Source organism: Oncorhynchus keta, chromosome 28, assembly GCF_023373465.1.
Source record: "Oncorhynchus keta strain PuntledgeMale-10-30-2019 chromosome 28, Oket_V2, whole genome shotgun sequence".
NCBI classification, from domain to species: domain Eukaryota; kingdom Metazoa; phylum Chordata; class Actinopteri; order Salmoniformes; family Salmonidae; genus Oncorhynchus; species Oncorhynchus keta.
Window position 1 is genome coordinate 10,589,942 of NC_068448.1, and position 27,716 is coordinate 10,617,657.

Here is a 27,716-nt window from a genome sequence, read left to right on the forward strand (position 1 = left end):
GCTCATGTAGTAAAGATCGCTACACTGCCACCACCGAAAAGGAAGGCACGTCCCTGTACTTCGACTACTTGGTCCTCTCACACGTCCGGGCCGTGCGTTCTGACGGCCTCACAACCGCCATCCTACTTCTGACACCAATGTAGTGAACTGGAGGGGGCAACGGTTGTCAATGGGGAATTTGAACTCTAACCAATGGTTAGTTTGGTTGGTTTAAAAGGAGTCGTCGGTAGGCCGTCATTGTAAATTAGAATTTGTTCTTAACTGACTTGCCCAGTTAAATAAAGATTCAATTGAAAAAATAAAAATCAACAAAATACGCAGTTTCTCATACTTTGTTATCTAGAAGACTGCCAACCTCCATACTAGTTACTTTCTTAAGAGTCGAATGTTGCAAATGCAATCCGGTTTAAAAACTGATACAAAGTAACCCTTGAGTGAAGCGCGAAGCCTCATAACCTACCCGCTATAATACTACCCGCTGTAGTGCGCTTTAATTGTCACTTACTCCAAGCCCAGGTCCACCAGAGATCCGTATCTAGAAGGCATTGTAATCCAGGATGGGAACTATCAACAGGCCTCACTTGAAGAAAAAGGTTTCCATGGAACATTTGGGCTTGACTACTCGATAGAAACTATAATGTTATGCAACGTGTCAAACATTACATATCATACTACCTGCATTGCATGGAATTCCCACGCAACGTTTTATATTCGTAATTCTGGACACGAGCGTCTCCGCTGATATGGGGCTCGCTATGGTTACCGACCCGTAGAGGGCGGAGAAAACGCACTGCCAGGGCTGGCTGGCATGGCCCAAAACACCTGTTGACAGTGTTGGGTAAAAGTAACACTACCTTTAATAGAAAATGACTCAAGTAAAAGTGAAAGTCACCCAGTAAAATAAAATAAAAGTTGGTTGACCCTCTTTGAAAAAAAAATGTTTTATATATACTTAAGTAAAAGTATAAATAATTTAAAGTTCCTATAATTAAGCAAACCAGAATAGCCCAATTTAAAAAAAGTATAATAATTTACGGATAGCCAGGGCACACCAACACTCAGACATAATTTACAAATTAAGCATGAGTGTTTAGTGAGTCCTCCAGAGGCAGTAGGGATGACCAGGGTTGTTCTCTTGATAAGTGCGTGATTTAGACCATTTTCCTGTCAAAATGTAACAACTACTTTTGGGTGTCAGGGAAAATGTATGGAGTATAAAAGTACATTATTTTCTTTAGGAATGTAGTGAAGTAAAATTTGGCAGAATTATAAATAGTACAGTACATGGCCCAGTTGCATAAAACACCATAAGTTAATTCCCCCTTATCTTTTGCTTTTAAGTTTCCTTCACTTTAAGTCAGTTGCACAAATCATTTTAAGGTGAATTTCCCCCTTAAGTTAAGGATGCCCATAAGGTCCCTTAACAGCTTCATTCAGTATGGATATCGATTTAAACAGCATTTGTGGAGGTGAATGTTGCTTTCATCTGCTCCGTTAACAAAAGGAAAACATCAACCAGATAGCTACTTGGCTAAACAATGTAAAGGTGCACAATCCATGGCTACAAAGCTAGCTGCCTAGTTAGTTATAGCTACTCTGTAAGATAGTATTTTTACTTTAAGTACTTTACACCAACGCCCGTTGATTTAGGACAATTACCAAGGAAAGTATGGCAACCATTTACATTTGAAGGGCCATGATCGGCCTTATGAAATTACTGCTACAAATTAATAAAATTAACACATTTAATCAAAGCACTTGAGTTTTCCTCTGAGACATTTTTAATAATAACCTTTTCCTAATTAGCCTCAATTTGAAGAGAATATTAAATGTGGGCTTTTTTCATAGATTTGTGTTTGTAATCGTTAATCAGAATGTAATCGACCTGCACCTATTCTGATCACTGGGCTATTAGGTTCTGATGAGCCCGTTCTCTCTCGGCTCCAGGGTTCTGTGACAGAACGAGAACAGAGAAGTTCTTGAACTTTGCTGTAACTGTTACACTTGTGCGCCATCTCCTGGATTGACAGTCTAAATTAATTTATGAGAACATTGAGCAACAAATTAGGCACCACTGTGTGTATATACACTGCTCAAAAAAATAAAGGGAACACTTAAACAACTGTGAAATCAAACTGTCCACTTAGGAAGCAACACTGATTGACAATACATTTCACATGCTGATGTTCAAATGGAACAGACAACAGGTGGAAATTATAGGCATTTAGCAAGACACCCCCAATAAAGGAGTGGTTCTGCAGGTGGTGACCACAGACCACTTCTCAGTTCCTATGCTTCCTGGCTGATGTTTTGGTCACTTTTGAATGCTGGCGGTGCTTTCACTCTAGTGGTAGCATGAGATGGAGTCTACAACCCACACAAGTGGCACAGGTAGTGCAGCTCATCCAGGATGACACATCAATGCGAGCTGTGGCAAGAAGGTTTGCTGTGTCTGTCAGCGTAGTGTCCAGAGCATGGAGGCACTACCAGGAGACAGGCCAGTACATCAGGAGACGTGGAGGAGGCTGTAGTAGGGCAACAACCCAGCAGCAGGACCGCTACCTCTGCCTTTGTGCAAAGAGGAGCAGGAGGAGCACTGCAAAATGACCTCCAGCAGGCAACAAATGTGCATGTGTCTGCTCAAACGGTCAGAAACAGACTCCATGAGGGTGGTATGAGGGCCCGACGTCCACAGGCGGGGGTTGTGCTTACAGCCCAACACCGTGCAGGACGTTTGGCATTTGCCAGAGAACACCAAGATTGGCAAATTCGCCACTGGCGCCCTGTGCTCTTCACAGATGAAAGCAGGTTCACACTGTGCACATGTGACAGACGTGACAGTCTGGAGACGCCGTGGAGAACGTTCTGCTGCCTGCAACATCCTCCAGCATGACCGGTTTGGCCGTGGGTCAGTCATGATGTGGGGTGGCATTTCTTTGGGGGGCCGCAGAACCCTCCATGTGCTCGACAGAGGTAGCCTAACTGCCATTAGGTACCGAGATGAGATCCTCAGACCCCTTGTGAGACCATATGCTGGTGCAGTTGGCCCTGGGTTCCTCCTAATGCAAGACAATGCTAGACCTCATGTGGCTGGAGTGTGTCAGCAGTTCCTGCAAGAGGAAGGCATTGATGCTATGGACTGGCCCACCCGTTCCCCAGACCTGAATCCAATTGAGCACATCATGTCTCGCTCTGCTTTAGTCCATATTCGGGAGATCCCTCAGGAGACCATCCGCCACCTCATCAGCATGCCCAGGCGTTGGAGGGAGGTCATAGAGGCACGTGGAGGCCACACACACTACTGAGCCTCATTTTGACTTTTTTTAGGGACATTACATCAAAGTTGGATCAGCCTGTAGTGTGGTTTTCCACTTTAATTTTGAGTGTGACTCCAAATCCAGACCTCCATGGGTTGACACATTTGATTTCCATTGATCATTTGTGTGATTTTGTTGTCAGCACATTCAACTATGTAAAGCAAAAAGTATTTAATAAGAATATTTCATTCATTCAGATCTAGGATGTGTTATTTTTGTGTTCCCTTTATTTTTTTGAGCAGTGTATACACACACACACACACACACACACACACACACACACAAACAGTTGAAGTAGGAAGTTTAAATACACCGTAGCCAAATACATTTAAACTCTGTTTTTCACCATTCCTGACATTTAATCCTTAAATTCCCAGTCTTAGGTTATATCTATATCACACACACACTACCGGTCAAGTGTTAGAACACCTACTCATTCAAGTGTTTTTATTTTTACTATTTTCTACATTGCAGAAAAATAGTGAAGACATCAAAACTATGAAATAACACATAGGGAATCATGTAGTAACCAAAAAAGTGTTAAATCAAAATATATTTGATTTATGATTCTTCAAATAGCCACCCGTTGCCATGGCAGCTTTGCACACTCTTGCCATTCTCTCAAATCAGCTTTACCTGGAATGCTTTTCCAATAGTCTTGAAGGAGTTCCCACATGTGCTGAGCACTTGTTGGCTGCTTTTCCTTCACTCTGCGGTACGACTCATCCCAAATCATCTCAATTGGGTTGAGGTTGGGGGATTGTGGAGGCCATGTCAACTGATGCAGCACTCCATCACTGTCCTTCTAGGTAATATAGCCCTTACACAGCCTGGAGGTGTGTTGGGTCATTGTTCTGTTGAAAAACAAACGATAGCGGGACTAAGCCCAAACTACTGCCCCTGAACAAGGCAGTTAACCCACTGTTCCTAGGCCGTCATTGTAAATAAGAATTTGTTCTTAAATGACTTGCCTAGTTAACATTTTTTGTTTAATGAACTTATCCTCTGCAGCAGAGGTAACTCTGGGTCTTCTCTTTCTGTGGCATTCCTCACGAGAGCCAGTTTCATCATAGCGCTTGATGGGTTTTGCGACTGCACTTGAAACTTTCAAAGATCTTGAAATGTTCCGTATTGACTGACCTTATCTTTTAAGGCACACCTGTTAATTGAAATACATTCCAGGTAACTTCTTCATGAAGCTGGTTGAGAGAATGCCAAGAGTGTGCAAAGCTGTCAAGGCAAAGGGTGGCTATTTAAAACATGGGAATACAATTGAATTGTTATTCAAACAATCATCAAAACAGTTCAGGTGTTTCAAACCGTGACATTTTAATATTTTTGTTAAATGCACAGGTACTGTTAATATAAAAAATGTAAGTAAAAAGTGACAATGTTTTGGTAGATATAAGAACAGGTGGATAAAGTTAACCAATTTCTGTCCCTGTATTAAATAGTCAACTCCAGATAAGTGCACTTATTAGTCAAAATGCAGGTGCCTTCTGGGTATCTGCAGGCATTCATGGCACTTCCTCAGTTTAGTGGAACATCAGCTACAACATTACCAGGCACATTTTCTGCTGTTTCCTCTCTGGAAAAAAAGAAGCAAACAAGTCAATAATTTAGTCAGTAATAGTATAAAGTAGGGCCGGCACGATACGAGTATTTAAATATTCTGTCCATGGCAAAAATTAAACCACGAAGCAGGCCAAACTCTTTGGTACTTTAAAAACCTGTATGTAAAATAATGTCTGTTAAAGCTTGGAATATAAATTAATGTGACTGCATGACATAATGATGTTTGTTTCCAACATTAGGGCTGTTTTCCTAAAGAAGTTAAATCAGCTTTGTCTTTTGTTTCATTGTCATAATACTGGTATCGTCCCAGCCCTAGTATAAAGTAATCTGTTTACTCAGTTATTACTATGATAGTCTGAAATATTGAATCCAAATGGATGACATACAGGGAGTTACTGGTAGATACTTGTAGATGTCCCGTTTCCTGCACAGGAACCTATGAGGTATTACACAAGTTAGGATCGCTATAGCAACTAAAACAGACTAAATTACAATAACATTGGATTCTTTACCCATCAACAGAATTTCACTCACTAGAAACATTTTTTTCAGGAAAAACGAACTTTGACAATGGATTTGCTTGCATAACAATGTTATAAGAGGGTTTATATTAAAACTTCAAATTAACAGAAAAGTTTAAATAGAATGACTTACCTCATAGAATTCATGCAGCTCTGAAAGTTCAGTAGAAATAGTCAGATAAATAGAGGCAAAACAAACTAGTTAACAAGGTGAGGAAGGTATTAACGTAAATAAATTGAGACTGACCTTTCTTACGTTTAGCTGAAAACACAACAAGAATAATCAGATTAGTTGGGGTAAAGACAACTCACCATGAGTTGCATGTTTATGTATTAGAATAGCAAGTTACATGACAATGAATCAAATCAAATTGTATTTGTCACATACACATGGTTAGCAGATGTTAAATGCGAATGTAGCGAAATGCTTGTGCTTCTAGTTCCGACAATGCAGTAATAACCAACGAGTAATCTAGCTAACAATTCCAAAACTACTACCTTATACACACAAGTGTAAAGGGATAAAGAATATGTACATAAAGATATATGAATGAGTGATGGTACAGAGCGGCATAGGCAAGATGCAGTAGATGGTATCGAGTACCGTATATATATATATAAGAGGAGTATGTAAATAAAGTGGCATAGTTTAAAGTGGCTAGTGATACATGTATTACATAAAGATGCAGTAGATGATATAGAGTACAGTAAATACATATACATATGAGATGAGTAATGTAGGGTATGTAAACATTATATTAAGTAGCATTGTTTAAAGTGGCTAGTGATATATTTTACATCAATTCCCATTAGCCTTACGGTTGTGGGCGGAGCAGTTGCCGTACCAGGCGGTGAGTGCTTTTGGTGACAAGCCAAATTTCTTCAGCCTCCTGAGGTTGAAGAGGCGCTGCTGCGCCTTCTTCACGATGCGGTCTGTGTGGGTGGACCAATTCAGTTTGTCTGTGATGTGTACGCAGAGGAACTTAAAACTTACTACCCTCTCCACTACTGTCCCATCAATGTGGATAGGGGGGTGTTCCCTCTGCTGTTTCCTGAAGTCCACAATCATGTCCTTAGTTTTGTTGACGTTGAGTGTGAGGTTATTTTCCTGACACCACACTCCGAGGGCCCTCACCTCCTCCCTGTAGGCCATCTCGTCGTTGTTGGTAATCAAGCCTACCACTGTTGTGTCGTCCGCAAACTTGATGATTGAGTTGGAGGTGTGCGTGGCCACGCAGTCGTGGGTGAACAGGGAGTACAGGAGAGGGCTCAGACCGCACCCTTGTTGGGCCCCAGTGTTGAGGATCAGCGGGGTGGAGATGTTGGTACCTACCCTCACCACCTGGGGGCGGCCCGTCAGGAAGTCCAGTACCCAGTTGCACAGGGCGGGGTCGAGGCCCAGGGTCTCGAGCTTGATGACGAGTTTGGAGGGTACTGGTGTTGGTATGGTGTTAAATGCTGAGCTGTAGTCGATGAACAGCATTCTCACATAGGTATTCCTCTTGTCCAGATGGGTTAGGGCAGAGTGCAGTGTGGTTGAGATTGCATCGTCTGTGGACCTATTTGGGCAGTAAGCAAATTGGAGTGGGTCTAGGGTGACAGGTAGGGTGGAGGTGATATGATCCTTGACTAGTCTCTCAAAGCACTTCATGATGACGGAGGTGAGTGCTACGGGGCGGTAGTCGTTTAGCTCAGTTACATTAGCTTTCTTGGGAACAGGAACAATGGTGGCCCTCTTGAAGCATGTGGGAACAGCAGACTGGGATAGGGATCGATTGAAAATGTCCGTAAACACACCAGCCAGCTGGTCTGCGCATGCTCTGAGGGCGCAGCTGGGGATGCCGTCTGGGCCTGCAGCCTTGCGAGGGTTAACACGTTTAAATGTTTTACTCACCTCGGCTGCAGTGAAGGAGAGTCCGCATGTTTTGGTTGCGGGCCGTGTCAGTGGCACTGTATTGTCCTCAAAGCGGGCAAAAAAGTTATTTAGTCTGCCTGGGAGCAAGGCATCCTGGTCCGTGACTGGGCTGGTTTTCTTTTTGTAATCCGTGATTGACTGTAGACCCTGCCACATACCTCTTGTGTCTGAGCCGTTGAATTGCAATTCTACTTTGTCTCTATACTGACGCTTAGCTTGTTTGATTGCCTTGCGGAGGGAATAGCTATACTGTTTGTATTCGGTCATGTTTCCGGTCACCTTGTCCTGATTAAAAGCAGTGGTTCGTGCTTTCAGTTTCACGCGAATGCTGCCATCAATCCACAGTTTCTGGTTTGGGAATGTTTTAATCGTTGCCATGGGAACGTCATCTTCAACGAATGGTCTAATAAACTCGCTCACCGAATCAGCGTATTCGTCAATGTTGTTGTCTGACGCAATACGAAACATATCCCAGTCCATGACATGCCTTTAAAGAAGTGACTCATTAAATAGAGAAATAAAGTTAAAAACAAAGGACTAACCTCTTGCCAGGTAGACACCAAACAGTGCAGCAACTGTTAGGCCTAATAATAATATTGGAGCTATTAGAGTGGTATGGATCCTTAGTGGCAATTTGTTACAAATAACATCTTGTCTAGAATTTCCATCTTCAGTCTTCATGCGTCCCATTGCTGCACAACTGCAGAGTAAGCAACACAAACACGTATTTAACTAGACAGGTCAACTACAGCATATTGTAACGTCAGGTTTTATATGGGTTAATGGTAAATCAATTTCAATTCAATCACTTTTTGACAGCAACCTTTTGGATTTAAACAAAACTTTCCGTACTGTTTGCCAATGGAAGAAGTGGTCACAAAGTAAGTCATTTTTAGGACCCGAATGACAAAACATTCAGGAGATAAAAGGTGCTACATTTTTTTTTTGCCATTTTGCAAACCCCACCATACCATGAGACATCCATGTCTTCATCACTGGGAAAGATATCATCCTACATGACATCAAAGAGGGCCAACCAACTTTCTGATAGAGAATGCAGTGATGAGTACTAATTACTACCACAAAGATGGCCAGTTCACCCAGTTAAATGTCAACTTAAAATGGTCATGTTTATTCCATCATCTATATTTCTATTTCCTATGGAGGATTGACAGTGTAATTTAAAACAGATATTCCCATTCAAATCAACATTCGCTGATGTGTGGACCTCCATCCATCTTTGCGGTACCATTTGAAAGTTGACATTTCAATTGTATTCCTATTTCAGTACATTTACTATCCAAAACATTACTCACCCTGTATTCAAGAGCATGTTGTGTCTCAACCGATGGTGGGCACAACACAAAAACATCATGACCTAAAATAAGAGTTTTATTAGAAAACTTTTTTTTTCTTATTTCAAGAAATTATTAAATAGTTTGAAAACCATGTTTGTAAGATTTTAAATCTCAACCATTCATCCTTTCCAGTGATGAAGACATGGACGTCACCTTTTACTTCCTGAATGTTTTAGCATTCAGGTCCAAAAAGTCACTTTCTGAGCACTTCTACAATGTGTGAATATGTATGGAAGGTTTCATTTAAATCAAAAGGGGTGCTGTCAAAAAGTGAATGAATTCAAATGTTTTTACCATTAAGCCAGCCTGTAATTATATTGTCACCCAAAATCTGTTTGCCAGAACTTAATTTATATATTGCTATCAGAGCATTGATACTGCTTAGTGAAATATATCATCAATATCCCAATTATTTTAAAGTAAAAATAAATCCAAAGCAATTCAAGAAACTCTAGTACACAAACGATGACCTACTCAGTCCAAGCAGTGCAGTTCACACCATATTGTGAGTAAAAGCCATGCTGACACTCCTCACACATGGTATCTGTTGTCTTTGTACCTATATGGTGAGAATAAGCAATGTTATCATGTTTAAAAGTTAACGATTGTGGTGCTGGAGAAGTCAAAATCACCTGAGGTATGACTTCACTTCAAAAAGAAACCAGAGGGGAAAACCCCACCATCTATCTAGAGCCCACGTTATGTTCAGTTATCAGAATTATAATGTCCTGTACGATATTTAGCCTCTACTTCATACTTACCAGGTGATTTAGTACTCTGTCCCGGTGAACAGTGTGTATGTTCTACTGCAAAGCTACACTCAGAGTTGGATGAGTAGCTTCTACAGTAGTATCCATCTAGAATGTGGCAGACTGTGTTACTTGTTGGTTTACACTCTGTCTGAGTGAACAGGCCCTGTCCTGGAAAATATCAGATTCATTTGAGTCAGAGGACTACTTATGAGAAGGCACCTCATACCCTTTTCACACTATTGTGGTGACCTGAAACGTAAGACACTGACTCAGATATCATTTTACATTGTACTTTCCAGTTGGTGGATGCAGAACCAAACCAGTGCCACACAACTCAGCTCAGCAGTGAAAAGGGTATGATGTGTACTGCTAAAAGGAAAGATGGGAAGGTTTAGAAAAAATGTAAATGTACCTGGGTCACAGGGACTGCAGGGAAAGCACTTGGTTAGACCATTGGCCTCGTTCATGAAGGTCCCTCTGATACAGGGTATACAAGATGTGCTGGACTCTATTGTACAATCTCTCCGGACCACCAAGCCTAATCATAGAAAATACAACTTAACTTATTGAGACGTTACATATTTCCTTTGTGTAGCCTAGTTTTGTTGTTTGGCTACTTGAAGAAAACTATGGCCTATCACTCACAGCCCACCTATTCCAATGCATTATGGAAAAGTGTGCATCGAACATCGAGTATGGCAGTGAAATCATACTCAATTTTTGAAAATGTATCTGCTATAAAAATAAAAAAAAACATGTTTTTACATGTTTCCCACTATTCGTTGATTTCGGTAGGGTATCCCCATATTTAATTGATCAGATGTCACTCATTTCGGCTTTGACATCTGTGCATTTAAAGTATACTCGATTTTAAAAAATATCACATACTATAAAATGTTCCTTTTTCGCATACTCAAGACGGGTGACTTTTTAGGACACAAGTATTGGTATTCGGACAGAACCAGTGTTCATGGAACACAGCTCTCTGCATTATTACGTTTTTTTTGGAGGGGGGGGCCCCCGGTGACATCCAAGGGGGTTGTTTTCTTAGGACCTGGTCTTCTTTCTTTTTCACTACATACTGGTATGGTTCTGGAGATAGTAAATATAAATGTGGAAAAGTGACCCTTTAATTGGGAAGATGCCGAATAGCGAAGATTCTGCCGTTGTGTTTAAAATGTAGGCTAAGTAGTTTTTGTTCTCCTTAAAATTAACATGAGTATTTTACCGTGGTCTTTTACATTTTTTTTAACCAAAGTGGATTTCTGTTCTCTCATTAAAATGTTTCTTGTTCTCTTGGCCTTTGTCAGCGCTTTTAAACTAAATACTAAACCAACTTTTGATTTCTGGATGTAGCTGCACCGGGGACTCTGGGTGTGGCTGCACCGGGGACTCTGCACCGGGGACTCTGCACCGGGGACTCTGCACCGGGGACTCTGCACCGGGGACTCTGCACCGGGGACTCTGCACCGGGGACTCTGCACCGGGGACTCTGTGGCTGCATTATTGATGCCATGTTAAATCAGGCCTTTTGATTTGAACTGATATATTTTTTTTCTGTAATCTAGGCTGTAATCTAGGCTACCTTTTAAATTATTTCAATTATGGATCAAGCCATAGCGGTCATTCTGATCTCGTTCCCAAAGCTCAGTGCTTTAGTTTATTATGTTGCTGTCCAGCGGTTCTGAATTTGGGATGCACCAGACCGTCCACGTTTTTCTGTGCAATACCTTTTGATTTGAACATTTGAAAAGTTTTGATGTGTGTACTAGGCTATTTGATTTAATTAATATATATATATAACAGCACTTTGATTTCACTAATAAATATGTTGAAATGGAACCAAATGATCTGTTTCTGTCCTCTTTAAATATATAGGATAGATGGACTTTATTGGCTACGGTATAGGTTGAGTGTGATAGCCTGCCTATAACCAGCCTGAGTAGGCCTATAACTAATTATTTAGAGTTTAGAGAAATGAATGGAACTGGAACACAGTCATGAGCCGCTATTGTATTGTGACATACTTTTTACTGAACGGTACATGCTAAATAGTATGTGACGTTGAGTACATAGTATGCAGTTTAAGCATGTTGTACGCTAGTATGGATCTTTGGACAAAGCGGTGGGGTAGCCTAGTGGTTAGAGCGTTGGACTAGTAACCAAAAGGTTGCAAGTTAATAATAATAATAATATATGCCATTTAGCAGACGCTTTTATCCAAAGCGACTTACAGTCATGTGTGCATACATTCTACGTATGGGTGGTCCTGGGGATCGAACCCACTACCCTGGTACAAATCTGTCGTTCTGCCCCTGAACAGGCAGTTAACTCACTGTTCCCAGGCCATCATTGAAAATAACAATTTGTTCTTAACTGACTTGCCGAGTTAAATAAAAAATAAAAAAAGCCAATGCCTCCCATTTACTGCATAAGTCCTCCTGAAATACTATGGTGTGTGAGATATTGTAGGCTACCTGTAGAAATGTGCCTTACCCTTGTTTACTGGTAACATGCAATTCAACAACACTGAAAAAGCTCATACATAAATTAACATTACCTTTACCACACATTGGGCAGCACTGCCCATCAAACTTTTTGTATTCGGCTGGACCACAATCGCTTCCAAATACACGCAGAAAATTAAAACCTGAAACAGACAAAAAAGATGCATAGGCTAAGGGCCAGTCTGTTTGTTCTCTCTTGACAACTCCTTAATGCTCTTAGCAATGACATTGGAGTTGAAAATAATAAACAGACTGGAACTTGTAATTAAAACCAATTATAACTTCGTGTTTTCCTCCCCCTAATAAGTGGAAACCTACAAGATGGTGGCCGGACGCCAACGACTGACTTAAGACAACACCCCTCTATCGACTTCGAGTCAGGCGAGTGTTTAAAAATATATATATATATATATAAACCAAGCTGTGCAAACCTTGCCCACACCTGAAATGTAGAAGGTTATGCAATTAATTTCGGCTCCGAAATACTGTAACAACATCCGATGAGTACGCTAGACTAATCACAAAGTAAGTCTGAATATTGATCTAAATCCGTCATAAAACGTTAATTGAACCATTGGCGATTTTAGGTCCATCGTCAGATTGAAACTTCTGAATGTGCGCATGACTTCCGCTGCTCCCCCAACCTTGTTTTAATATTTTTCTTCTCATATTGTCAAGTTAATGTCGTAAAATAGATTGTTGTAGCTAACTATACATGCCGAATATTTTAAGGGATTGTGCTACCAAATATGAATTGTTCTGTGGTGCAACTGTTCGGCAAGGAAGGATTAATTGTATACATTCTTCTATTGTGTTATTGACTGTACGTTTGTTTATCCCATGTGTAACTCTGCTGTTTTTGTCGAACTGAACTTCTTAACTTGTTCAACTGGCCTACCTGGTTAAATAAGTAAAGGTGGGGTAAAAACTCAGATGAAAGCATTTGCGTTTGTTTAAACATAACTATATTATATTACTGGTGTGGTCAGCTGCTAGCATCGTTAACTCAAGTTTGCTGATTCAATGTGATAGTTGGACTATTTGATTTAGCAGGACGCCAATTTATATTACAATTTTGTCAAACCTAAATGTAGCTAAACCAGCTAACTTACCAATGAGGAAATACTGTGCAGACGACAGGTATATCATTTTCACTTGATTAAGACATCACAACATTGTGACGATACATTAATACTGCTACGAGCCAACTATTATATGTCACATATGCTTTAAAAGCACTATTATTAGTTAATTATTTGTGCCTCTTGTTTTGCTAGTTTAGCAAGCAGGGTGCGTTGCCATATGACACCGGATATGACGTAATTGGCCCGGTTGAATTTATTTTGAACGGGGCCAAATTCTTCTGAAGTATAACTGAAAACCATTGCGTTTTGTCTATAATAGGTCTGAAATATTAGGAGGTACATTATACAAATAAACTTAACTGGCCCACTCACACCCTTGCAGTTCACATTTTGCAAAGAGACTGATCACTGATGGCTGGTAAAACAAGCACAAACCATGACCAATGCAAAATCTATATCAGGTGAATAATCTGCTAAACACTATATAATACAATATGTACAAAATATGCATCAAAAGCAAATGAACTATACAATCATGGAGGACTGTAAGAAAAGTAATGAATTGTGTATTATTAATTGTAGTCCTTTTGGGATACATCAGGGTCACATACGGGACATAGCCTTCACTTTGCACCATTACCTTTGTGGGGAACGGGGATTATACAAATCCATGGTCGCACAACAAATCAATTTTTTCCAAATCAGTGTCCAGGCCATGTTATTCAAAGGTCCTTTGCACAGCTTGTATCAACATAATCTACAGTACACCATGATCAGAAGCACTAGTTCCATGGGGATGTTATGGGATCATCTGTAGGTTTCTGCAGTTTAAGGATAATTGCTCCAAAAATGCAATTGTATCCTGCACCATCATCCAAAAACCAGGTACAGTGTCATACAAAAGTCCTTTAGTTCCAGTTATGCTCTAATGACTTGGACTGACGATTAAAATGAAGGCCACCTGACCTTACCCTGGACAGAACAGACCTGGCTCCTTCTAGGTTTTACATCTTCGTCCCCAGTATTGGAAGATTGTACAAAAATGTTATTTTCCTTGGAATTGTGTTTTAGAGTTTCAGGCCACGTATCAAGGTCGTAGTTGGGTTCATATGTGAACCACAAAACAAATGTGTCAGCACCCAACTTTAAAAAAAAAATGGAGTCTAGATACATTTACCATGTAGTAGGGCCCAATTTCTGTCCACTTCATCTCAGGCCAATGAACCTCAGACTGGATTGTTGTAAAGAATGTCCTAGGGGCATGAATCTATTAATTTTAACAACATGTCAAGTTTACATGAAAAAGATAAAGTACTAAATCATACATATTCTGGCTGAAGTTCACAGGAACTCATGCTTACCATTCTGTACATATGTTAACAAAACCCTTACCTGTTCTTGTTCTCACAAACAGCGATGTTCCCTCGGTGTCTGATTCCTTCAAATGAAACCTCAACTCAATAAAACATCAAAAGTGTAACCCCCAAGTCAATAGAAATAACAGAACAATTTCTGTCATCTATCTCCTTGCCACAGTGAGTATGATATAAAATGCAGTGGAGATGCACATGAACATACCTCTCTATAGGTGTTTGTAGGCCTTTATGTACATCTGTAGGCCTTTATGTACATCTGTAGGCCTTTATGTACATCTGTAGGCCTTTATGTACATCTGTAGGCCTTTATGTACATCTGTAGGCCTTTGTGTACATCTGTAGGCCTTTATGTACATCTGTAGGCCTTTATGTACATCTGTAGGCCTTTATGTACATCTGTAGGCCTTTGTGTACATCTGTAGGCCTTTATGTACATCTGTAGGCCTTTGTGTACATCTGTAGGCCTTTGTGTACATATGTAGGCCTTTGTGTACATCTGTAGGCCTTTATGTACATCTGTAGGCCTTTGTGTACATCTGTAGGCCATTATGTACATATGTAGGCCTTTGTGTACATCTGTAGGCCTTTGTGTACATCTGTAGGCCTTTGTGTACATCTGTAGGCCTTTGTGTACATCTGTAGGCCTTTGTGTACATCTGTAGGCCTTCGTGTACATCTGTAGGCCTTCGTGTACATCTGTAGGCCTTCGTGTACATCTGTAGGCCTTCGTGTACATCTGTAGGCCTTCGTGTACATCTGTAGGCCTTCGTGTACATCTGTAGGCCTTCGTGTACATCTGTAGGCCTTCGTGTACATCTGTAGGCCTTTATGTACATCTGTAGGCCTTTATGTACATATGTAGGCCTTCATGTACATCTGTAGGCCTTTATGTACATCTGTAGGCCTTTATGTACATCTGTAGGCCTTTATGTACATCTGTAGGCCTTTATGTACATCTGTAGGCCTTTATGTACATCTGTAGGCCTTTATGTACATATGCAGGCCTTCATGTACATCGGTAGGCCTTCATGTACATCTGCAGGCCTTTGTGTTTCTGTAGAAATAAACATTAGCGTTGAGACAAAATAATTAATATCGTCATATGACCAATAGGCAGTGGGACTGTCAGAATTGACAAAAACTGGATATTTCTCACTATTCATCTCGGTCAGGGATGGGCAACTGGTTTTGAAGGCCCTCAGATCAATTTTTATGAAACATTTTGAAACTTAGTCAGGGTCTCAACTTACTGTTGTATATTCTACTATTCTAACTTACAAGATGCAATTTTGACATTTCGTTTTGCATCAGCAGTTTCTCTTATGTAAGTTACTGATAGTCAGTCAATTATCCCATGTCAGCAAAACATTTTCAGATACCTAAGTTGGTTTAGCGGCCAGCTATCTAAACTAATCATGGTCAAATTAACGGCCAAGGGGCCCTCATTGAATTTGTTAATCAGTCTCACTCCGATATCATATTAAAAACTGCAAACCTGGCCTCCCGAGTGACGCAGTGGTCTAAGGTACTGCATCGCAGTTGCTAGCTGTGCCACTAGAGATCCTGGTTTGAGTCCAGGCTCTGTCGCAGCCGGCCATGACCGGGAGACCCACGGGGCGGCGTACAATTGGCCCAACATCGTCCGGGTTAGGGGAGGGTTTGTCCCATCGCGTTGTGGCGGGCCGGGCGCATGCACGCTGACACGTTTCGCCAGGTGTATGGTGTTTCTTCTGATACATTGGTGCGGCTGGCTTCCGGGTTAAGAGAGCATTGTGTCAAGAAGTGGTGCGGCTTGGCTGGGATTTGTTTCGGAGGGCGCTCGGCTCTCGACCTTCGCTACTCCTGAGTCCGTACGGGAGTTGCAGCGATGACACAAGACTAACTACCAATTGGATAACACGAAAAAAAGGGGGTCAAATTTTTAAATATATTTTTTTAATCTAATAAAAAACAAATGCAAACATTTCCCTTGGTCCAATGTCAAAATGTGTAGAATTACAGCAAACTTGTATTGAAACTGCAATATTTTCTCTCTGCCATAAAACTGAACAAATGTCTCTCCACTGTCAAGGGGGCCACTAAAATATTTAGCTCACAATGTGTATGTTTATGGTGGTGTTGCCCATTATTCTACAATGTAGAAAATAGTAAAAATAATAAACCCTGGAATGAGTAGGTGTCCAAAACGTTAGTATATATGGGCTGTAGCACGAATTGTTTACAAATAGTTGTTTCACGCCTCATTTAAACAATCGCTAAAGCTTGTTGAGTTGGGGGTTCTGTCTTGATACAATATGTAAGATAGTGTATTTGTTATTGCCGTAAAAAGACAAAGAAGTTCGTATGCCAAACATCGCCACATTAGTAAACTATGTCGTAGATCCGGGTCACAAGGCATTAAATGGTAAAGTACAACCGGCGAAAAAAGATGACATATTTGGGGGTTTCGATAACAATGCGACTCAGGAAAACCATAGTAGTTTTAAACTCGTCAGACTTTATTTTATTTTATTCTAAAATATATGTATTGAATTGACGAAAGGAAGGAAGAGATAACAGAGTAATTAAAGTGGGCACCCTGTAAAAAAGTATAAGTTGTTAGTTTTGACTATAATGACATTTAAAAAATGACCTGGTAACATAAACATTAGATGGAAAGACAGATAGAGGTACAGTAGAGATTCTAGAGGGCTTTCTGTGTTTAAATGAAGAGATGTAGACTAGTGAAGGTGACAACGGAAAGTAAGGATTTTGGATTTTGGATTTGAATTGTTTGGATTGATTAAGAATTGGCTGATGTATTTTCTACATTTGTGCATTACAAGTTCATCTTAAAATAACAGATGTTTAATGAGTGTGAAGCAGAGGTTGGTATTAAACATATAGAGTAATATTGATAAGGAAGATTGATGTAAACGTAATGAGTGTTGACAGTATGTGAATGGTAATATGTTATTAGTGTTTTTTTTCTATAGCACTCTAATGATGCGATATTTAGTCATTTGAAAAACTGAGGTTTCAATACAAGGTTAAATGATGAGTAGAGGGATTGAGCCTTGAGATTGTAAAATGATTAGCTGTGGTTGAAAGCGAGCAGGCAGTGGGATATTTGAAGTAGAGGTATGAGAAACATTCTTTGACAGAATCGGATTATTGTTGTTTGGTTTTATAGTTAGGTAACACCAGTGAATTTGAACAGGAAGTTAATGCATTGCAAAATCTGTTTCCATTACGTGTAACCGTGTCCAGTAATAAAATAATGAAATAAGTATTGATGACTATCAAGCTGATAAAACAGCACTAACTTTTTGATGGTTCTTCATTTGTTAAACGACAGTTTTCTATTTTGCTAAATTAATGCAACAGGTTAAACTGATAGGATTACCGGAAAGGCGTTCTGGGATTGTTTATTTTAAAACGGGGTTGATTCCACATAATGAAACACTGCATTAGGGCTCCCGAGTTGCGCAGTGGTCTAAAGCATCTCAGTGCAAGAGGTGTCACCGTAGTCCCTTGTTCGAATCCAGACTGTATCACATCCGGCCGTGATTGAGAGTCCCATGGGAGCGGCAGGTAGCCTACACTGGTCTAGTAACGATACCAGAATGATTGTACATGGTTATGGGAGTGAATTGTGTCTAAGGGTAGCCCATGCTAAGTTAAGCGCACATAGACGTTGGGGTACATTAACACAAATGATTAATGATTTGAGGGAGTACAATGGATTTATTATTATTATTATCATCATGTTTTGTTTGTAGTTAACTTTGAGTTGCTGATTAAGATGTAGTATAGTGGATATTGATTAAATGTGAATTGATGTGAAATATTTTGATAAAAATGTACTGAACTGAAATGTACTGAAGAAACTTACTGTAAATCTGGGATACGAAATGGATGTTTGACTGTTTTTTTTTAGATAGTGTTATTTTCTCTATCAGACCAATTATTTGAAGGGTTTTGAATGACCTCTATCTTGACTTTCTAGTGTGGTTTGATCACCATCACTGGAATGCCGAGAGACATTGGATGATGATTTAAAGGTCATATTTAATACTGATTTGAAGGTAATTTGTAATGCTGATAATTACGGAGAAGTTTTATAATTAATAGGACCACGAGAACGATAGACCTGTCTCTAGTCTGTTTACTATGAAGTTATGGGTACAAGTTTTATGGAGTTATTAAGGGTAGTAATTTGTAGTGTTGTTGTTTTTACACAGTCACTATGGTGAATTATGTGTCAAGATGGGGGAATTACCTGTTTGAGTTTTTTGGGATGGAAGTTTACACACCTTGAGTGATATGTAGGGATGTATTGAGTGATGTATGAAGGAATGTATTGTTGCGTTGTTCTGTTTTGGTTTGATAAATCTCCTCAGATTGGGTCTGCTGGATGATCAGCATAACTTCCTGACTCTTCCTGATCCTATGACTGGGATGAGGTTGACAGTGCAATAAGGGATTTTAAACTAATTTGAAACATTGTTTCAGAAGAATGTGATTTAAAAAAATGCTGCATTAAAAATATTGATAGTAGTAATAATTTGCCTTATGAACTGAACTGTTGTTCTGATTTGTCCTTTCTTGAGGTTATGGTGGAGATGGTATCTTGATGCATAGGCCGGGATCATTTAACCAAAACATCCACTAATTTGAAGGGGGTCCACATACTTTTGTATATATAGTATGCATGTGAGAAAGAGAACCTCATATGTTTATCTGAAAGTGTTCTGTGTTTGCATATTCTATTCACTATCTAGTAACTGTAAAAACTATTGGTCGCTAAATCCGGAAAAATGACGGACCTTGTAAAATTGTTGAACACTAAATCCAGCTGGAAGGACCACGTAAAAATGGTTGGCTGGTATGCCCTCACCCGTCTGAGCAGTTGGCTGTGAATGCCCTCACCCGTCTGAGCAGTTGGCTGTGAATGCCCTCACCCGTCTGAGCAGTTGGCTGTGAATGCCCTCACCCGTCTGAGCAGTTGGCTGAATGCCCTCAGTTGAGCAGTTGGCTGTGAATGCCCTCACCCGTCTGAGCAGTTGGTTGGCGTCTGAGCAGTTGGCTGTGAATGCCCTCACCCGTCTGAGCAGTTGGCTGTGAATGCCCTCACGCGTCTGAGCAGTTGGCTGTGAATGCCCTCACGCGTCTGAGCAGTTGGCTGTGAATGCCCTCACGCGTCTGAGCAGTTGGCTGTGAATGCCCTCACCCGTCTGAGCAGTTGGCTGTGAATGCCCTCACGCGTCTGAGCAGTTGGCTGTGAATGCCCTCACGCGTCTGAGCAGTTGGCTGTGAATGCCCTCACGCGTCTGAGCAGTTGGCTGTGAATGCCCTCACCCGTCTGAGCAGTTGGCTGTGAATGCCCTCACCCGTCTGAGCAGTTGGCTGTGAATGCCCTCACGCGTCTGAGCAGTTGGCTGTGAATGCCCTCACGCGTCTGAGCAGTTGGCTGTGAATGCCCTCACGCGTCTGAGCAGTTGGCTGTGAATGCCCTCACGCGTCTGAGCAGTTGGCTGTGAATGCCCTCACCCGTCTGAGCAGTTGGCTGTGAATGCCCTCACGCGTCTGAGCAGTTGGCTGTGAATGCCCTCACCCGTCTGAGCAGTTGGCTGTGAATGCCCTCACCCGTCTGAGCAGTTGGCACGCGTCTGAGCAGTTGGCTGTGAATGCCCTCACGCGTCTGAGCAGTTGGCTGTGAATGCCCTCACGCGTCTGAGCAGTTGGCTGTGAATGCCCTCACGCGTCTGAGCAGTTGGCTGAATGCCCTCACGCGTCTGAGCAGTTGGCTGTGAATGCCCTCACGCGTCTGAGCAGTTGGCTGTGAATGCCCTCACGCGTCTGAGCAGTTGGCTGTGAATGCCCTCACCCGTCTGAGCAGTTGGCTGTGAATGCCCTCACCCGTCTGAGCAGTTGGCTGTGAATGCCCTCACGCGTCTGAGCAGTTGGCTGTGAATGCCCTCACCCGTCTGAGCAGTTGGCTGTGAATGCCCTCACCCGTCTGAGCAGTTGGCTGTGAATGCCCTCACCCGTCTGAGTAGTTGGCTGTGAATGCCCTCACCCGCTATATACTTATAACTGATTGGTTTGGTTCTGCCTTCTATAGGGCTGTCCAGTTAAAACACCACTGTACTCTTGATAGTCACCACAACAAACACAGACACAGCTGTTTCCTTTGAAGATGTTTATATGATTTTGGTCATCTGAATTACTTGGAATCTTATTGTTGTATAAGACAAAGACATGTAAACAGTATTAGTTAATGGTTATAACTATTCAATATACATATGTACATGAATAAATGCATTACACTTACAATATGTCTATAAAGGGCTATAAACACAGCATCAATATAAACAAACTTAAACATTCACCTTGTGGAGAGAGAGAGAAAGAGAAACCAATTACTTGGATTGACAAACGGTCAAGATTTATGGCACGCGCTCTCTATCCAGCTTTGTGTGAGAATCCTCCAGGCTGAGGGGTGGTAAATGACTCTGTGCATGAGCAAGCTCCAAGAACTGTCTGGGTCACCCATGGCAAGGACTGTCTGGGTCACCAGGCTACTTTGGAAAACGCTGTAGTAGCGTGTGCATGTAAAAGACTGTTTACCAATACAACAAAAAAATTAAAGTACTTGGGCAAACAATGCAATAACACTCATGGCAGAAGGAATAATACTACATACGATAAACATTAGGCAAAGTAATATTGGCAACTCTTAACATTAAAGAAGATAAAAAGCCATATGTCTGGAAGTTATCAAAGTAACTAAGTCATTAGTGGCAATTACCAGTTAATTTAACCTTTATTTAACTAGGCAAGTCAGTTAAGAACAAATTCTTATTTATAATGACGGCCTACACCAGCCGGTGCTGGGCCAATTGTGCGCCGCCCTCTAGGACTCAAAATCACGGCCGGTTGTGATACAGCCTGGATTCGAACCAGGGTGTCTGTTGTGACGCCTCAAGCATTGAGATGCAGTGCCTTAGACCGCTGCGCCACTCGGGAGCCCAATAAACCACCCTGCAACTTACATTTCGATGCACGCACAACATTCAGACATTCGTGTTACTGTCGACAATAAAAAGTCCTCAGAAACATGCGTCTTTTCCCTTCGGACGACGATAACACTGTGACCTGAGTGGGCGGGTGCAGTGTCCTCTGATTGGTTGGAAATGGCAGGGCAATGATGGGTGAGGATATTTTTTAGGCAGCCAAACTAACAGGATTTAAGGGAAACTGGAGGAACTCTGAGGGGAAGTTCGGTGGAGACGAGAGGAGCAGGACGGCCTTTTTACAAGTAACAATGGATTACGGACATGTTTTATCCCCGAACAACGAACTGTATGAAGGTAACATGCTTCACAATTATTTTACTTATACATTTATAAGTAACTATAAAATGTTTTTTTTTTTTTTAGCAGGGATGGTATGTTGAATGTACTGTTAATGTCTCCTTACCAGGAGAGGGCGTAATCCCTCTACGCAATACTTGACCTGGGAAAAGGTTATTGGGAATGGAAAGGGGATACCTCGTCAGTTGAACACTTGTTCTATGTGAAGCTAGCACCTGGATATTAAATATAAATTATCTAAGAGAGAAGTTATTCGGCTCATCTTTATATATCCACGCCTTACACTTGCTAAATCCACTTTTTCAACTATAAAATGTTTTGTCCTTGCTTTACTGGTTGGCGGAATGCAAGTTCCCACATTCAATTATTTCAGATTTCACCATGGCGTTATGTTGGCCCATTATTAGAATATGGAAAATATTATTCAATTATTGCATTATATTCATGCTGGCTTTTGCAGGCTGTTTCAAATGCACCGCGGCTTGTTGCGCAATTAAACTGAAAGTCTTTACTTCAGATAAACACCTCGTAGAAAACTCACTCATCCAATCCTCACACCTCAGTGCACGTACAACGTGCCTGATACATTATTAAAGCAACAGTATTCAATACTTAACTGAGCTATCATACCATATTACTGAACACAACACAGGCTACCTAAGTGGGATGGCATACAGGCTGTTGTATTAATGCGCAATTTGCTTAAATAGATCATGGAACCACTGTTTTTTATTAGTCATTCTAGTTTTTAGCGAAAGATGTGATGTCATTACGTCCAGCTATTTTTATCGACATGACAGTTCAATGGAAACACACTGTAGCAAGCAATTGTCTCACATCTACTTTCTAAATGTCAACCAAAAAAAAAAAATCACTGGACAAGTTAATGGAAACATGCAGTGCCTTCTGAAAATATTTTCCCACATTTTGTTACATTACAGCCTTATTTGAAAATGTCTAGAATTGTTTTATCCTCATCTTCACACAATACCCCATAATGGCAAATGAAATGTTTGCAAATGTATTAAATATACAGTGGGGAGAACAAGTATTTGATACACTGCCGATTTTGCAGGTTTTCCCACGTACAAAGCATGTAGAGGTTTGTAATTTAAAACAAAATCATAGGTACACTTCAACTGAGAGACGGAATCTAAAACAAAAATCCTGAAAATCACATTGTATGATTTTTAAGTATGACACCACAGCTTGTAGTGTCATACCCAAGAAGACTCAAGGCTGCAATAGCTGCCAAATGTGCGTCAACAAAGTACTGAGTAAAGGGTCTGAATACTTGTGAACATTTCCAGGTTTTTATTTGATAAATTTACAAAAAATTTCTAACAACTGAATACATTTTAGAAATGAGGCTGTAAAATAACAAAATGTGGAAAATATTCCTTGTCCTTGCTCTGTCGTCCTTGGCCAGTTGTCACAGTTGAGGTATAGTTTCACTGTGAAGCTCTTCGACCGCCACTCTGTTCATTTCAAAATATTAATGATTTGTTACTTTTTTATGCATACTACGTGAGCATTAGCATAATCATTTGGAAGAAGAAAGGCAAATGTTTAACTTACAGTGAACTTCCGTGAAAACCCGTTTCCTCTACAGGAAGCTACAATATAAATATAATTCATTAACCCATTGATATAAAATACATTTGGTACAAGTTGCACTATGGCAGTGATTTTCAACTGGTTTTGCCTCAGAACCCATATTGAACCAGGTTGGGTTAGACACAACCCAATATTCGCATCGGAAAACTATTTGTGATGCTACATTGATAGTAAATGTAGAAATTACATTACGGGGGAACAATATTCCCACATCTTTCAATAATTTCATTTTGGCCATATTCTTGATGAAGAACTCTTATTAAACTCACTGGTTTGAGACACAAAATCAACCAACATAGCGCTGCTAATAGCTCTAAATTTAAAATACTGTGTTTCAATACACATTTCAGAGATTACATTTATATTTTTAAAAACTTCTTGATTTTCTACACATTTTCTACCTTGTTTAAGTTGTGTAAAATCAACACACAGTTGAAGTCGGAAGTTTACATACACCTTAGCCAAGTACATTTAAACTCTGTTTTTCACAATTCCTGACATTTAATCTGAGTAAAAATTCCCGATCTTAGGTCAGTTAGGATCACCACTTTATTTTAAGAATGTAAAATGTCAGAATAATAGTAGAGAGAATGATATATTTCAGCTTTTATTTCTTTCATCACATTCCCAGTGAGTCAGAAATTTACATACACTCAATTAGTATTTGGTAGCATTGCCTTTAAATTGTTTAACTTGGGTGAAACGTTTCGGGTAGCCTTCCAAAATAAGTTGGGTGAATGTTGTCCCATTCCTCCTGACAGAGCTGGTGGAACGGAGTCCGATTTGTCGGCCTCCTTGCTCGCACACGCTTTTTCAGTTCTGCCCACAAATTTTCTATAGGATTGAGGTCAGGGCTTCGTGATGGCCACTCCAATACCTTGACTTTGTTGTCCTTAAGCCATTTTGCCACAACTTTCGAAGTATGCTTGGGGCCATTATCCATTTGGAAAACCCCATTTGCGACCAAGCTTCAACTTCCTGACTGAGGTCTTGAGATGTTGCTTCAATATATCCACGTAATTTTATTTCCTCATGATGCCATGTATTTTGTGAAGTGCACCAGTCCCTCCGGCAGCAAAGCCCCCCCCAACATGATGCTGCCATCTCCATGCTTCACGGTTGGAAAGGTCTTCTTCGGCTTGCAAGCATCCCCCTTTTTCCTCCAAACATAACAGTGGTCATCATGGCCAAACAGTTCGATTTTTGTTTCATCAGACTAGAGGCCATTTCTCCAAAAAGTACGATCTTTGTCCCCATGTGCAGTTGCAAACCGTAGTCTGGCTTTTTTTATGGCGGTTTTGGAGCAGTGGCTTCTTCCTTTCTGAGGTGCCTTTAAGGTTATGTCGATATAGGACTCGTTTTACTGTGGATATATACCCGTTTCCTCCAGCATCTTCACAAGATCTTTGCTGTTGTTCTGGGATTGATTTGCACTTTTCACACCAGGGTATGTTCATCACTAGGAGACAGAATGCGTCTCCTTCCTGAGCGGTATGACGGCTGCTTGGTCCCAAGGTGTTAATACTTGCGTACTATTGTTTGTACAGATGAACGTGGTACCTTCAGGCGTTTGGAAATTGCTCCCAAGGATGAACCAGACTTGTGGAGGTCTACAATTTTTTTTCTGAGGTCTTGGCTGATTTTGTTTCCTTTTCCCATGATGTCAAGTAAAGATGCATTGGGTTTGAAGGCAGGCCTTGAAATACACCGACAGGTAAACCTCCAATTGACTCAAATGATGTCAATTAGCCTATCAGAAGCTTCTAAAGCCAATACATACTTTTCTGGAATTTTCCAAGTTGTTTAAAGGCAGTCAACTTAGTGTATGTAAACTTCTGACCCACTGGAATTTGATACAGGGAATTATACTTGAAATAATCTGTCTGTAAACAATTGTTGGAAAAATTACTTGTATCATGCACAAAGTAGATGTCCTTACCGACTTGCCAAAACTATAGTTTGTTAACAAGAAATGTGTGGGGTGGTTGAAAAACGAGTTAATGACTCCAACCTAAGTGTATGTAAACTTCCGACTTCAACTGTAAGTATTCAGACCCTTTTCTATGAGACTTGAAATTGAGCAAATTTATTTTGATTTATTTCCACATTTATTTAACCAGGTAGGCTAGTTGAGAACAAGTTCTCATTTACAACTGCGACCTGGCCAAGATAAAGCAAAGCAGTGTGACACAAACAACAACACAGAGTTACACATGGAATAAACAAGCGTACTGTCAATAACACAATAGTGTGCAAATGTGTGTGCAAACGGCGTGAGGAGGTAAGTGAGGAGGTAAGGCAATAAATAGGCCATAGTAGCAAGGTAATTACAATTTAGCAAATTAACACTGGTGTGATAGATGAGCAGATGATGATGTACAAGTAGAAATACTGGTGTGCAAAAGAGCAGAAAAGTACATAAAAACAATATGGGGGTGAGGGAGGTAGATTAGATGCTCCAGGGTGGTGCAGTGGTCTTATTCTCGGTTCGAGCCCAGGTTCTGCCGCAGCCAGCCGTGACCGGGAGGCCAATGGGGCGGCGCACAATTGTCCCAGCTAGGTCCGGGTTAGGGAGGGTTTGGCCTGCAAGGATATCCTTGTCTCATCGCGCACTAGCGACTCCTGTGGCGGGCCGGGCGCAGTGCACGCTGACCAGGTCGCTAGGTGTATGGTGTTTCCTCCGACACATTGGTGCGTCTGGCTTCCGGGTTGGATGTGCGTGTGTCAAGAAGCAGTGCGGCTTGGTTGGGTTGTGTTTCGGGGGACGCATGGCTCTCGACCTTCACCTCTCCCGAGTCCGTATGGGGGTTGCAGCGATGAGACAAGACAGTAACTACTACCAATTGGATACCACGAAATTGGGGATAAAAATGGAAAAATAATAATTTAAAAAACACACAAAAAAAACAATATGGGGATGAGGTAAGTAGATTGGGTGGGCTATTTACAGATGGGCTATGTATATCTGCAGCGATCGGTTAGCTACTCAGATAGCTGATGTTTAAAGTTGCAATTAGTTCCAGTCACTGGCAGCAGAGAACTGTAAGGAAAGGCGGTGTTGGCATTGGGGATGACCAGTGAGATATACCTGCTGGAGCGCATGCTACAGGTGGGTGTTATCGTGACCAATGAGCTGAGATAAGGTGGACTTTTACCTAGCATACACTTATAGATGACCTGGAGCCAGTGGGTCTGGCGACGAATATGAAGCGAGGGCCAGCCGACTAGAGCATACAGGTCACAGTGGTGGTTGGTATAAGGGGCTTTGGTAACAAATGGATGACACTGTGATAGACTGCATCCAGTTTGCTGGGTAGAGTGTTGGAAGCTATTTTGTAGATGACATCGCCGAAGTCGAGGATCAGTAGGATAGTCAGTTTTACTAGGGTATGTTTGGCGGCGTAAGTGAAGGAGGCTTTGTTGCAAAATAGGAAACTGATTCTAGATTTCATTTTGGATTGGAGATGTTTAATATGAGTCTGGAAGGAGAGTTTACAGTCTAGTCAGACACCTAGGTATTTGTAGTTGTCCACATATTCTAAGTCAGAACCGTCCAGAGTAGTGATGCTAGTCGGGCGGGCGGGTGTGGGCAGCGAACGGTTGAAAAGCATGCATTTGGTTTTTACTAGCGTTTAAGAGCAGTTGGAGGCCACGGAAGGAGTGTTGTATGGCATTAAAGCTTGTTTGGAGGTTAGTTAACACAGTGTCCAAAGAAGGGACAGATGTATCCAGAATGGTGTCGTCTGTGTAGAGGTGGATCAGGGAATCAGAGAAAATAGTCTGCCCGAGAATTGAACCCTGTGGTACCCCCATAGAGACTGCCAGAGGTCCGGACAACAGGCCCTACGATTTGACACATTGAACTCTGTCTGCGAAGTAGTTGGTGAACCAGGCGAGGCAGTCATTTGAGAAACCAAGGCTATTGAGTCTGCCGAGAAGAATACGGTAATTGACAGTCGAAAGCCTTGGCCAGGTCGATAAAGACTGCTGCACAGTACTGTCTTTTATCGATGGCGGTTATGATATCGTTTAGGACCTTGAGCGTGGCTGAGGTGCACCCGTGACCAGCTCGGAAACCGGATTGCACAGCGGAGAAGGTACGGTGGAATTCAAAATGGTCAGTGATCTGTTTATTAACTTGGCTTTCAAAGATTTTAGAAAGGCAGGGCAGGATGGATATAGGTCTGTAACAGTTTGGGTCTAGAGTGTCTCCCCCTTTGAAGAGGGGATGACCGCGGTAGCTTTTCTATCTTTAGGGATCTCGAACGATATGAGGCTGAACAGACTGGTAATAGGGCTTGCAACAATGGCGGCGGATAGTTTTAGAAAGAGAGG

The 27,716-nt window shown here is 41.2% G+C and overlaps 1 protein-coding gene across 2 annotated transcripts in view; it reads right to left on the reverse strand.

Annotated features, from left to right (window-relative positions):
• Nucleotides 1-3,730: 3,730 nt before the first annotated feature.
• LOC118360626 (tumor necrosis factor receptor superfamily member 14-like) overlaps nucleotides 3,731-27,716 on the reverse strand; it is a 120,104-nt gene continuing 96,118 nt past the window's right edge. The window contains exons 1-10 of one of the 2 annotated variants that reach the window (XM_035739877.2): nucleotides 13,058-13,270; nucleotides 11,999-12,088; nucleotides 9,851-9,976; nucleotides 9,448-9,606; nucleotides 9,161-9,245; nucleotides 7,871-8,028; nucleotides 5,661-5,675; nucleotides 5,547-5,566; nucleotides 5,279-5,328; nucleotides 3,731-4,905 (exon numbers count right to left, since the gene is read on the reverse strand). In XM_035739877.2, coding sequence (XP_035595770.1) covers nucleotides 4,848-4,905; nucleotides 5,279-5,328; nucleotides 5,547-5,566; nucleotides 5,661-5,675; nucleotides 7,871-8,028; nucleotides 9,161-9,245; nucleotides 9,448-9,606; nucleotides 9,851-9,976; nucleotides 11,999-12,088; nucleotides 13,058-13,094 — 798 coding nt within the window. In that variant the 5' untranslated portion in view covers nucleotides 13,095-13,270 and the 3' untranslated portion in view covers nucleotides 3,731-4,847. Of the gene's footprint in view, nucleotides 4,906-5,278; nucleotides 5,329-5,546; nucleotides 5,567-5,660; nucleotides 5,676-7,870; nucleotides 8,029-9,160; nucleotides 9,246-9,447; nucleotides 9,607-9,850; nucleotides 9,977-11,998; nucleotides 12,089-13,057; nucleotides 13,271-27,716 lie in introns of those variants that run through there. The other variant, XM_052484756.1, reaches the window with a different exon arrangement.